This window comes from Anopheles coluzzii, chromosome 2 (genome assembly GCF_943734685.1).
Source record: "Anopheles coluzzii chromosome 2, AcolN3, whole genome shotgun sequence".
Taxonomy (NCBI): domain Eukaryota; kingdom Metazoa; phylum Arthropoda; class Insecta; order Diptera; family Culicidae; genus Anopheles; species Anopheles coluzzii.
The window spans coordinates 8,750,534-8,762,948 of record NC_064670.1 but is presented as its reverse complement, the minus strand read 5'-3'; the positions used below and the strand labels follow the sequence as shown (position 1 = coordinate 8,762,948).

The window sequence follows — 12,415 nt, the reverse complement described above, 5'->3', positions numbered from 1 at the left end:
TCTGTGCAAACCCGGCAAGGGGCCCATGCTCGCACCCAAACTGAGTCATGCGTCCCCTCCCTTGGCACATCTTGACACACTCACACACACCAACAAATGTGTGTAATTGTTAGGTAGTGTCCTAACGGGTGATGCGTCCCGCCGCCCAGCGCACCGCGGCAGCGCTGCATAAGTAATGCGTACACGTGCACGTGTGACGTGGTGCGATGCGTTGCTATTGACCTTCACAGCATCGGTACGCCTCGCGCCATTTCGCGATGCGCTTTGGACCCGATTGCATGCATCATCATGCTGCTAGGGTGCAGCGCGTCATCCCTAGAACGGTTCCGGCATCGGCTGTTTGGGGTCGTAAGGTGGTACAGCCCCATGCAATGCAGCTGTTCCGTTGGGTAAGAAAACGGATTTGCAAATTGCGTGCGGATTGCATAATGCCGCTGACGGAGTAGCATAACGTGTCGCTCGTGGGCTTAGAACGGGCAGAACTGTTTTGTAAGCTACAGTAAATAGCCATCGAGCTGCTTACTTCGACAATGAATGCCTCGGGAGGGAGGGTTTGGTACTTGTAGCTGCTTCAAACATATTTTTACCTTACATTGATCGGTCTTTTAATTGATACTAGATGAAATAACTTTTCGCTTTTGATGCGAGAATTATGTTTTCACAACAAACAAATATCGACTGTAATTTTTCTACTGAATTATTATTGCTTGCCTTTGTACAGTCTGCTGGCAACACGGCCAGTCGTTGTGTGCAACTGTCAACTGGCAAAACGTCAAAAAACTGCATTTGCCCGGATCTGGATCATTGAAGGGGAGGAGGAGATGTGGCGGATTGTCAAAACAATTGAAGAAAAACGAAACCAACTTCCCAAAAGAGCTGCACTGTGCGCAGTTTTTAGTCAATAATAATTAAGTAAAGCTATCCTACGGTCAATAAACTCTACTACTACAATGCCGGTAAGTTGGGGAACCTTTTGGGCAGTATTAAACTCCGGACATGGTTGTCCTGGACCTGTTAGCCCTTTTGTGCCGAGGGCATTAGTCATCACAATGGCCCCAAACCCTAGTCGGGGTGTGTCGTTGATAGCGCAAAACATCCTAAAGATAACAGTAGTGTTGGGCGAAGAGATTCATGATTTGACCCTCCCCCCGTTTGCAGGCCTACCATTCACAGATAAAGGATTACTCGCAGTCCGTGGGCAATATGGCCATTCTGCCGATCCGGACGCAGGCCCGCGGGCCCGCTCCGGTAAATGCCAGCCTCGAGCAGGACATCATCGACGAAACGCTGTACTACTTCAAGGCGAACGTGTTCTTCCGCACGTACGAGATCAAGTCGGAGGTGGACCGGGTGCTGATCTACATCACGCTTTACGTGACGGAGTGTCTGAAGAAGCTGCAGCGCTGCGCGAACAAAAACCAGGGCCTGCAGGAAATGTACACGCTGGCCATTTCGCGCTTCGACATTCCGGGCGAGGCGGGCTTTCCGCTGAACGCCGTGTACGCCCGGCCAAACTCACCGGCCGAGGCGGAACTGATGCGACAGTATTTGCAGCAGCTGCGCCAGGAGGTTGGCATTCGCGTGTGCGAGCGCGTCTTTTCCGGCGAGGACGGAAAGCCGAACAAATGGTGGCTCTGCTTCGCCAAGAAGAAGTTCATGGACAAGTCGCTCTCGGGACCGGGCCAGTGAGCCCGGGGAGAGGTCCCTTTTAATTATGTTTATGCATTCGTGTCCCAACTGCTTTTCCGTTTTTACATAGAATAAATTTCGCGTAAGTTCTCTACACGCACGCGTCTTCCGAATGAGGCTTTCTGCGCACTACGCTTATTACGGGCTGGGAGGCTTTATTCTTCAGTGTTAATTATCTGTTATTATACATAGTTGCTATCCACACGGGACGTGCTGGGCTGCCCTAACATCACGCCGCTGCTTCGCTCTTAACGGTACAGGTAGTCGGCGTTGATGTTGGTCGCGATTTCTGACTCCCACTTGTCGCCATTGCTCAGCAGCTTCTCCTTGTTGTACAGCAGCTCCTCGTGGGTTTCGGTCGAGAACTCAAAGTTCGGCCCCTCGACGATGGCATCGACCGGGCAAGCCTCCTGGCAGAAGCCACAGTATATGCACTTGGTCATATCGATGTCGTAGCGCGTCGTGCGCCGGCTCCCGTCCGCACGCTCCTCCGCCTCGATCGTGATGGCCTGCGCCGGACAGATGGCCTCGCACAGCTTGCACGCAATGCAGCGCTCCTCGCCGCTCGGGTAGCGGCGCAGCGCATGCTCGCCACGGAACCGCGGGCTGAGCGGTCCCTTCTCGAACGGGTAATTGATGGTGGCCGGCTCCTTGAAGATGTGCGCCAGGGTGACGGCGGCACCGCGGAACAGCTCCGTCCAGAAGATCGTTTGGGCCGCACGGTCGGTAATGTCGTTCATGTCCATGCTTTGCTCCTTGTTGTTCACGTAGTAGTACTCTTCCGGTTTAATTGCAGCGGGCTTGGCCTGCGAGCTGTAGCACCGTGCGGCGGCGGTCGAAAACGAAGCCGGACGGATCAGTCGGCTGCCTAAAAGCACAACCACAGGATGAAGTCAAGGCACGAAGCCAAGGCAAACAATATCATCCGAGCTCGGTGATGGGAGGACACCCGCCCGCACTTACCCTGTTTGGCCAGCGAGAAGATTTTTACGGCCGACATGGTTGCTTCCGTCGTATTCCGCGATTCTTGTCCGGGAGTTGCACTATTTGCAAACGATTGCAAAACTTTTTTCGGCTCGTTTCTGCTTTCGAGAGAATTTTGACAGCACCGTGTGAAGTTACGTAAATTTACAAATGGATTTCCATCACGTTTGTTTACAATCGTGCACAAGGTATGTACAATAATATTACGAAATTTATTACTACTCCATATTTATCTTTGAGAAAGGCAATTAATCTCATATTAAATATTTGAAATCGTGTCAAAATTGATAATTAGTACCAATAGCCAGTGAAATAGAATAAAAAATAATTATTTTACGCTCATATCACAGCTTCACTATCTTTCTCTTGCCCATTTAGTGCGGAATGTCAAAATCTGCGCTGTCAAATGTCACAAAATTTTCAAAGCCAAAAAGAAAAAGAACAAGCGCGTCGCAAAGTGATGAGTTTCGGTGTTTGCTCCATTGTAAATCTGTACCGGAAAAGTTCCCTTGCTCCCAACCCGATCACAATAGAAACCACAAACCATCGTCCCTGCACAACGATGGATAGAAATTAGGCTGCATTTGCCGTTCGCGGGTGTGTTTTGCCGTGTTGTTTTGCATGCCCTGTGTGATGGTTCGGATCCGGTGGGCTTGAGGGGTAGGTGGGATGTATTTCCCTCCCTCTTTACCAACACTGTAGCTGCCACACAACATACACAAACAAAACTTGGCGGTGTAGCGTGTCGTGGTCGGAGGAAAATCGGAATGAAAATTCGCCAAAATCGGTTGGTGTTTGCGCGCCTTGCATGAAAACGACTGACCGCAGCATTCTCCTGCTAGATGCTTTAGTCCCAGTGCAGCTTTGTGGATAGCAAAAGGTCGACAACCGTTTTGTGTGGAAAAAATGAATTCCGACCCAGCGACTGCCGGGGTCAATTTGGAGAGCCTCCAGATTAAGGATGATCTGTTTAAAAGTGTAAAGTGCTATATCACAGGAACACTTGACCCGAAGGTGAGTATTACGATGCGTGAATGCGTATGACTTCCCTCCTGAGGTTAATGCTGCTATCCTTCTTTTCAGATAACGAAACTGCTCGAAGATGGCGGTGTGACAATGAGCAAGTTCATGGACTTCAGCACACTGCTCGTGTGCGGAGACAACTATGACGAGAACGAGATTACGGAGGCGGGCGAACTGTACGACATACCGACGGTAACCGAGGCGTGGGTGGTGGCCTCGGTACGGCTCGGCCGTTTAGCCTCGACCAAGGCGTACTTTCCGCTCAAGTCGGGCATATTTTGTGGCCTTCGGTTTGCCGTGACGCAGGTGGATCTGCGCGATCTGCGCAAGCTGTACGCGGTGCTCACGTTCCATGGCGGCACGTTCAATAGCCGGCTGGACCGTACCACCACGCATCTGGTGTGTGGTAGTGCGCGAGGTCCGGCCTACACGAAAGCCCTTGCGTGCGGTACGAGCGTGCAGATAGTGACGCCCGACTGGGTGTCGGACTGTTTGAAAACCAGCAGCCTCAAACCGCCGGCCGTGTACCATCCGAGGCTGTTGCGCGAGCAGGTGTACTTCAAGCAGGCTGGACCGATGGCGGGTCCGAAAGCGACACCGGAAAAACAACCGCTGAATAACATTTTAGGGTTCGATTTTGAGGAAGGGCTAGCGAAAACGGAAGTGCCGACGAACGGTAAAAAGGATGATCCCAAGCCTGGTCCGAAACAAGGGTCGCCTGTGACAAAACAAACGGCCAGCGGTGCAAACGTGAGCCATCTGCAGTCGGGAAATCCGCGCTTTGTCAGGGCACAAGGCCCACAGCAGCAGCAGCAGCAAATCCAGCAGCAACAATCACAAAGACTTCGTGGACCTGTACCCCAAAGTCCGAATGTGCAGCAGCAGCAGCAACAGTTGCAGAAAGCTCTACAACAGCAACAGCAACAACAGCAACAACAACAACAACAACAGCAGCAGCAACAACAGCAGCTACAGCAACAGCAGCAGCAGCAGCAGCAACAGCAACAGCAACAGCAACAGCAACAACAGCAGCAGCAGCAACAACAGCAGCAGCAACAGCTACAACAACAGCAGCAACAGCAACAGCAGTTACAACAGCAGCAGCAGCAACAACAACAGCAGCAACAACAACAGCAGCAACAAGTTATTATGAGCTCAACAAATAGTAACATTTTGCAGCAATCGTTACAGCAACCGCAACAAAACGCCTCAACTCCGCAGACGCTGCATCAAGCGAACATGAACTTCCAAACCACATCGGCCCCGAGTGGAACGATAATTCAGCAAATAATACAAACCCCCATGCAAAATAACTCCCAACAAGCCCCCCAACAGCAGTCCCAGGCGGCAGGCAAGCAAAATATACAAGTCCTATACAAAAGTGGGCCCAATCAGCAGCAACAGCAGCAACAACAGCAACAACAGCAGTTGCAGCAGCAGCAGGCAGGTGGAGCGGCACAGATGCAGCAACCTCAGTACAGCCAGGCTACCGTAACCACTACGCAGACCGGGCCCGATGGTCAACAGAAGCAGATCGTACGACAAATTACGATCAATCAAACTCAGCTGCAACCGCCAGGCCAGCAGCAGCAGCAACAGCAACAACTGCAGCAAGGACAGCAATCGATTCAGGTTTCGCAGTCGCAGCCATTGCAGCAGCAAATAATACAGGTGCAGCGCACGGGCATGAATCAGCAGGGACAGCAGCAGCAGCAGCAGCAGCAACAAATTCAGTACCAGCAGGGCAATCTAGGCGCTCCCTCTACCCCGTCCGCCGCACAGGGACAGATGGCAATGATGGGTAATAATGGTCCGCAAACTCCAACCGGACAACAGGGCGGGCAACCGAAGTTCATACAGCAAACCATCATTCATCAGCCCATGGGAGCGAACTATCAGACCGTTACGAAGCAGGTGGTTTTGGAGCAGCAACCACAAGATCAGCAACAAGCGCAACCTATACAACAGCAAGTGCAAATGCAGTCGATGCAGCAGCAACAACAACAACAGCAACAGCAGCAACAACAACAACAGCAACAGCAGCAACAACAGTTGCAACAGATGCAACCACAGCAAATGAAACCGGGACAACCACAGGTGGTGCAAAGAATCGTCCAGCAGCAGGTGTTTCAAGGGCCGCCTGGGTCTGGGCAAGCTGGAGGCCAGAATATAGTCATCATTAACCAATCCACCAACCAGCAGCAAATCATATCCGGTCCTGGGGTGCAGCAAATGAATCCCCAGCAACGGCTCCAGTACATGCAACAGATTCAGCAACAGCAGCAGCAAAAACAGCAGCAACAAATCATTGTAAGCAGTGCGGGTCCGATGACTTCCAACCCTCAGCAGCAGCAGCAGCAGCAGCAACAGCAACAAATGGTTCAGCAACGCACCATTGTCACGTCTCAGGATGGGGGAACCGGTGGTCAAACGGTAATGCTACAGCAAAGGCCACAAATGATACAAGGTCAGCAACCCCAGCAACAACAGCAGCAGCAGGTGTCGCTTCAAGGACAGCAACAACCTATGCAGCAGCACATCATTCAGACTTCTGCGGGTGGCCAACCGCAAACAATAGTGGTGCAGCAACAGCAACAGCCATCCAGCTCGATCGTACAACAAGGTGCCATGGCACAGCAGCCCCAGCAGCAACAATTGATCATAAATCAGCAGCAAATTATTCAACAAACGGTTGTCCCTAACCAGCTGCAGCAACAGCAGTCACAGCAACAGCAGCAGCAGCAGCATCCTCAGCAGCAGCAAATAATACAGCAAACGATTGGACCCAACGGTACACCACAGATGATACAGCAACAGCAACCACAGCAGCAGCAGCAGCAGCTTCAGACCGGCGGCATGCAGCAACCGATAATGCAGCAACAAATCATAGCGTCGAACGGAGGAGGTCCACCAACGCAACAGCAAATGATGGTAGTCGGAAGTACGGGCGAGCAGCAAATGCTTTCCACAGGTCTTGGTGCCAACGAAATGATGCAGCAGCAGCAGCAGCAACCGCAGACACCGACCCAACCACCGGGCACACCGCAGCCGCAATGGACTCCCCAAAGCCCGCTGCAACAACAAGCACAAACCGGTGTATCGTTCCAGACACAATCTCCCCAAACACAAATGCAGCAATCTCCGGTCCAGCAGCAACAGCAGCAACAGCAGCAGCAGCAGCAGCAGCAACAGCAAGGAGGTGCTATGATTCCCTCCGGTGCGACCATTGTACAGCAAACGATCGTGCAATCTCCGCAAGGGTTAGCGCCCGGCCAGCAGCAGTTTATACGTACCACACTAAGGCCGCCAATGCAGCGGCAGCTGATTCAGCTCGATGCACAGTCCCGGGAGGAGTTGATGAAGCTGGATCCCGCCGGACAGCAGGAGTACATTAACCGGCTCCAGGCTAAGCACACGCTGATGCAGCGTCAGCAGGCCGCCTTTCAGGGCCGGCCGGGCCATCCGGGTGCACATCCGGGCGCCAGGCAGCAGATCGTTATTCGCAGTCCCATGCCGCCCGGTCTGAACCAACAGCAGCAGGTCCGCTGGCTGCACCACCAGCAGCAACAGCAGATACAACAGCAGCAGCAGCAGCAACAGCAGCTCCAAAACGCTCGCCAAGTCGTGGTCCGACAGCCCGGTGCACCGGGGCTCAGTCCAATTACGCAGCAAACCGTCGGTCCCGGCCCGGGCATGGGAACGTCCTATCCAATCGACCCGAATGCTACCCCAGCACAGCAGCAGCAGCAGCGCCTGCAGCAGCACCGCCTGCTCCAGATGCAGCTGCAGCGTGAACAGGTGCAGAAAAATCAACAGCAGGCAGCAGCTGCTGCGGCGGCGGCAGCTGCCCAGCAAGCCGGATCGTCGCCGCTGCAGGGTCAAATGATGTCACCACGGGCGGCTGGTGGCTTCGCACCGGAAGTGGTAGTCGGAGCGGATGGCAGCACGATGGTAGTGCAGCAGCAAACGCTCGTAGGACCGCAGCAAGCGGCGGGAGCACAGCATCCTCCCTCCTCGCAAGCGTCGATCGATGCGACCGGAGCGGCGGTAGGTTCGCTGCAGGCCGCACAACAACAGCAGCAGATGCAAAGCAAAACGAAAACCGCCCTGGCCAACATGCTGTCTAGCCGGTTGGGCAATGGAGGTACGGTACCGGCCGGTGGGGCCAACACGCTAGTCGACGGCAGCAGCGGACAGAGCGGTGGCAGTGCGGAACCTTCGGCAGCCGGTACGCTGCGGTTGATGACGGCGCAGCATAATGCGGCACTGCAGCAGCAGACGATGGGACGCTCGCCGCAGGAGCTGTTGGCGCTTCAGCAGCAACAGCAGCAGCAACATCAAGCCCAGCAGCAGCAACAGCAACAGCAACAGCAGCAGCAACAAGCTCTCCAGCAGCAACAGTTACAGCAGCATCAGCAGCAGGTTGTGCGCCGCACGCTCGGCAACATTACCAACAGCGGGATGCCAGTTGGGGCCGGTCCCATGGTAGTAGGACCGCCCGGTGGTGGTTCAGTGGTGGTGCAGACGGCGGGTGGCGGTCCCGGCATAATCCCGATACCGCCCGGCGCCCCCGGCGGTCCCGGTGTGATGATGCAGTCGGCTGTGGCAATGAAGGGCGGCCCGGCACAGTTCAGCCCCGGACGGCCGACCCCTTTGCCGCGGCCGCAGTACTACGGCCACAATCCCAATCTCAAGCTGCACCCGGAGCTGTTCCTGCTCGGCTGCACCTTCCACATCATCGAGTACGACGAGCTGCACAGTGCGGCGGAGATAGAGGAGTGGAAGACGATCATCAAGAAGCACGGCGGGGAGATCGAATCGCACTACGGGCCGAAGGTAACGCACGTGCTCTGCCGTACGCAGCGGCACGGCGTGGTGATGCAGGCCATCCGCGATGCGAAACGCTGCATCACCACCTACTGGCTGAACGATATCGTGCTGAAGCGCCAGCTGCTGCCCCCGTGGCAGGCGCTGCACCTGCCCACGCCGGCCATCTTCGGCAACCAGAAGCCCGCCACCAAGCACAACATGTCGATCACCGGCTTCGAGGGGGAGGAGCGGCTGCGCATCAAGCAGATGATCGAGGAGTCGGGGGCGCGCATGACGCCCTACTTCTCCAAATCGAACACCGTGCTGATCTGCCGGCAGAACGAAAACCAGAAGTACAAGTTCGCGAAGGAGTGGAACATACCGGCGGTCAACACGGTCTGGCTGAGCGACATACTGCTGGGGAATCTGAACGCGATGCAGCAGTGCGACGCGCCGAAGTATCAGCAGTTTACGCTCAGCTGCCACTTCCGCGTCGACTACAACCTGGTGATGCATTTGATGAGTAAGTAAACGTGGTTACGGGTAGAAAAAGAGGACAGGATAACGGGATTGACCTCTTGTTGTGCAAACATCTCATCCGCAACAGCCGCCTGGAAATCGCCGATAAATCTAACGCAGGAATCGCACGAACGTGTGAAGCGCACGCTGAGCGAGCTGCCGCCGCCGGTTAGCGGAGCGAAGAAACCCCGCACCCTGCCCCCGATGGAGCCGATTCCGGCGGAGATCGTTTGCCAGCGGCAGCCGGCGCCCGATGCCATACCGCACGTGCTGTTTTCGCAGGTCGACAACAGCGAGGGACTAGCGCACGCCGTAACGTAAGTACATCTTACCCCGCCCGGGGCAAATTGCTGCCACCAGGATTGATCTTAATGTTCATTGTTGACTGCCATTTCTGCATAAAGCAGAACGCTCGGCGGCAAGGTGACGAACAACGCGACCGAAGCGACCCACCTAGTGATGACGCGGGTCGCCCGCACGGTGAAGCTGATCCTGGCGCTTGCGACCGTGCGCCATCTGGTAAGTAGCAAGTGGGTGTCGGACAGTGCGGTGGCGGGCCAGTTTCTGCCGCTCGACAACTACCGGCTGGACGTGGGCGAGCTGAACGAGCAGTTCAAGTGCGACCTGCACCAGGTGCTGGAAGCGCCCGGCCGCACCAAGCTGTTCGAGGGCAAGGTGTTCTTCGTGACGCCGCAGGTGAAGCCGGCCTGCAAGGATGTGCGGCAGATGATCGAGCTGGGCGGCGGTGTGGTGGAGAAGAACCCGCGCACGATCAAGCGGATACGGGAGGCGAATGCGGAGAAGCCGGGCAGCTACGTGATCGTCAGCTGCCCGGAGGATCGCATCATCATACAGCCCTTCATACAGAAGGCCAAACACGCGGTCTGCCAAATCTGCACCACCGAGTACGTGATGCAATCGATCATGCAGCAGCGGCTGTGCATCGAGCCGCACATAATCAAATGGGAGCTGGGGTCGTAGGGGGGGCTGGGGCGCGCTCAACGATTGTAGTGAGCGTAGGAACACACACACGCATACGCATAGACGCGGTAGCACAGTAGATCATGCTGTGTTCGTGAAGAAAGGTGGAGCATAACTAATTGCAGGAAAGCAATAATTCAGGGACACTAAACCACCAAATGGCGGTGTATGTGTAGGTGTGATGTGGGAAAGATTTTAGTAGTGTAATTATCTATTTTTAGCTTGGCATTAGATAAAGCCTAGATTGTGCAGCGGGAGAGCCGTGCGATGAGAAAGAGATAGAGATAGAGAGAAAGAGAGAGCAATATGACTATCAAGCAGAAGCGTCCGTCACAGGAAGCCCAGCTCGTTTGTGAGGAACGCTAGGTGATATAGCGGAAAAGCTGAGCGGAGAAGCAGCTTCACTCACAAACCCCAACCCCAGCCGAATAGAAATGGTCAGTAGGATGGTGTAAATGTCCCTAGATTTTAAGGTTTCCTTCAAGTTTTCTTTTCAGATTTTAGCGTTCCACAGAAGATGAATAAAAGATTATAGATTTGAATACAATGCAAGTGAGAATAATAGCAATGTCTGCATGCCGTTATTGGGGTTTGCTGTGAAAAATGGGTAAACATTCAACTGTCTTGTGCGCAAATTAAGTAGTATTTTTTAATTTTCCTTTTTTTTGAGAGACCACAGTATGGGGTGATTTCTGGAGCAAACCCCTCCAAAAAAAGAGCCATTTGTTTGGTGTATAAATTGACAAACCTTAATCAGGCGTATCGAACAAATGATAATTCGTTTCGGCGGAAATCGAATCTCCTCAGTCCCCCCCCCCCCCCCCCCCCCCGGGTGATGGGGAGGGAAATGTATCATGCAGAGCAGTAAACTGGTGGCGCCTGCGTGATACCTAATAAGATGGGACAATATTCGCAACAAGACGGAAATGGATACCTCTCAGTGGGATAAGCCCCTTGAACAAAAATGCGCAAATGGGGAAAACGGAGAGTGAGAGCGAGAGAGTAAGAGGATCGTTAGAAATTTTATATGTTATTAGCAAATCGATAAAGGCACAAAATTATTCAAACGATCGAACGTGTGTGATCAACGTTCCCCGTCGTCTTCCAGCATTTGCATGCTGCGGGACCGTGCCGGTGGTGATGCGGTGTCATATGTCGGTGTGGCGATTCACTAGCAGCAGCAGCCGGTAGCCAGGATTGGCACTGCTTTTGACAAATTAATGGTGCCGTCAACGTGCTAACGAAGGCAACGTTAGCTGGCCAGAATTGGCGCCGGTATCGATTTGTGCGCAGCTCTCTGGATGCGGATGTGGCGCGCTTGTTGTGGATGCGGAATGCGCCAGATTTGACCGGGATTATTGAGTATGCGGCATGTGGCAACACATACACACACACTCTAATGGTTGGACCGTAAGCAGCTTCCAGCTTCCAGTGTTATATTTGGCTGGTGTTGGGGCGTGGGCCTTTATACTTTTATTTCGTTATTTCTGGCTCCGCTTTCTTCGTTCCGCAGCGCAAAAGCTGCCGCCGAAAGAAGCGCCACCGTCGCGTATAAGGACTGGCAAGCAGATTCCGCCCCAAACAGAAGCTACCGGTAGACGCTAAGCTGGCAGATAGTATGATATATGGAGACCCGGTGGAATAACACGCCGGACACACGCTTCACACCTCTTGCCCGGGGCGTGTGGATATCCACGCCATGGGTGGCAGCATGCTCCGGGGAATGGTAGCTGGAGGTAACGGCGATGGGGGGAGCTTCGAGAATCTTTTGGAAGTGGGTGAAGATGTCACATCGGCAGACAATGTTGTGTGTTGCTTTTTCCTTTCGCACCATCTCTCTCTCTCTCTCTCCTCTCCCCTTGCTCGCTTGGTGTTGGGAACATTAATAAGCCGTAAAAACTACAATTCCATCCACAGTTTTATGATGCAGTCAATTTGATCTCCGACGCCATTTAAATCTATAATGCCTAACGCTTTTGCATAAACGTTGGCGCCAGCGATCGAATTTCTTTTGCGTGCCGAGTGTACCTGCCCCCTAGAGGAATGTCTGAAGTCGTTCGTGTCCGCAAATTCGTTTAACCCGGACGCGTCGTTCTCTCTCTCTCTGGTTCCCATTGATCCCACACGGTAAACATAAGTCATAGAAAGCATGGACAATGGAAAAGGAGGAATTAGACTCGATCTCTTTGCAAGTTACGGTTGTTGTGCCTATTTAGAGGAAGAAGCAACTCTTACTTCAACTTCACTTCAGATTCTTCCAACAAGTCCCTAAAATGATTTTGATTTTCCTCCTGCTCTAAAATCCAACACACACACCCTATAAGAATGGTAGCAGAGACCGATTGGACCGCAATAAAACGGCGATCTTTCGCGAGGGGTCTCTGATCTTCTTAGGTTTCATAACGCTCCA

General features: G+C 53.5%; 3 protein-coding genes across 4 annotated transcripts; 2 read left to right on the top strand and 1 right to left on the bottom strand.

The window, feature by feature from the left end:
* Positions 1–786: 786 nt before the first annotated feature.
* Positions 787–1,806, top strand: LOC120961718 (actin-related protein 2/3 complex subunit 3). The gene is made up of 2 exons (XM_040385711.2): positions 787–956; positions 1,159–1,806. The coding sequence occupies exons 1-2, from the start codon at positions 951–953 to the stop codon at positions 1,687–1,689; spliced, it is 537 nt and encodes a 178-aa protein (XP_040241645.1). The 5' UTR covers positions 787–950; the 3' UTR covers positions 1,690–1,806.
* Positions 1,777–2,824, bottom strand: LOC120961717 (NADH-ubiquinone oxidoreductase subunit 8). Its single transcript, XM_040385710.2, has 2 exons — positions 2,653–2,824; positions 1,777–2,557 (listed from the first exon to the last, which is right to left on the bottom strand). Exons 1-2 carry the CDS (start codon positions 2,687–2,689, stop codon positions 1,938–1,940), a joined length of 657 nt encoding a protein of 218 aa, XP_040241644.1. The 5' UTR covers positions 2,690–2,824; the 3' UTR covers positions 1,777–1,937.
* A 257-nt stretch (positions 2,825–3,081) lies between these two features.
* On the top strand, positions 3,082–10,552 carry LOC120961711 (PAX-interacting protein 1). 2 transcript variants are annotated; one of them, XM_040385697.2, is made up of 4 exons: positions 3,082–3,687; positions 3,757–9,028; positions 9,113–9,341; positions 9,429–10,552. In XM_040385697.2, the coding sequence occupies exons 1-4, from the start codon at positions 3,580–3,582 to the stop codon at positions 10,003–10,005; spliced, it is 6,186 nt and encodes a 2,061-aa protein (XP_040241631.2). In that variant the 5' UTR covers positions 3,082–3,579; the 3' UTR covers positions 10,006–10,552. The 2 variants fall into 2 exon arrangements, with proteins under 2 accessions (XP_040241631.2, XP_040241632.2); XM_040385698.2 differs by having other exon boundaries at positions 3,083–3,687; positions 9,432–10,552.
* Positions 10,553–12,415: the final 1,863 nt, after the last annotated feature.

Coding starts and splice junctions, on each gene's coding strand:
- LOC120961717 (XM_040385710.2), bottom strand. CDS start 2,689: ATGTCGGCCGTAAAAATCTTCTCGCTGGCCAAACAGG. Junction 2,558..2,652: donor CTTCTCGCTGGCCAAACAGG/GTAAGTGCGGGC, acceptor TTGTGCTTTTAG/GCAGCCGACTGATCCGTCCG.
- LOC120961711 (XM_040385697.2), top strand. CDS start 3,580: ATGAATTCCGACCCAGCGACTGCCGGGGTCAATTTGGAGAGCCTCCAG. Junction 9,029..9,112: donor CCTGGTGATGCATTTGATGA/GTAAGTAAACGT, acceptor CATCCGCAACAG/CCGCCTGGAAATCGCCGATA. Junction 9,342..9,428: donor GGACTAGCGCACGCCGTAAC/GTAAGTACATCT, acceptor TTCTGCATAAAG/CAGAACGCTCGGCGGCAAGG.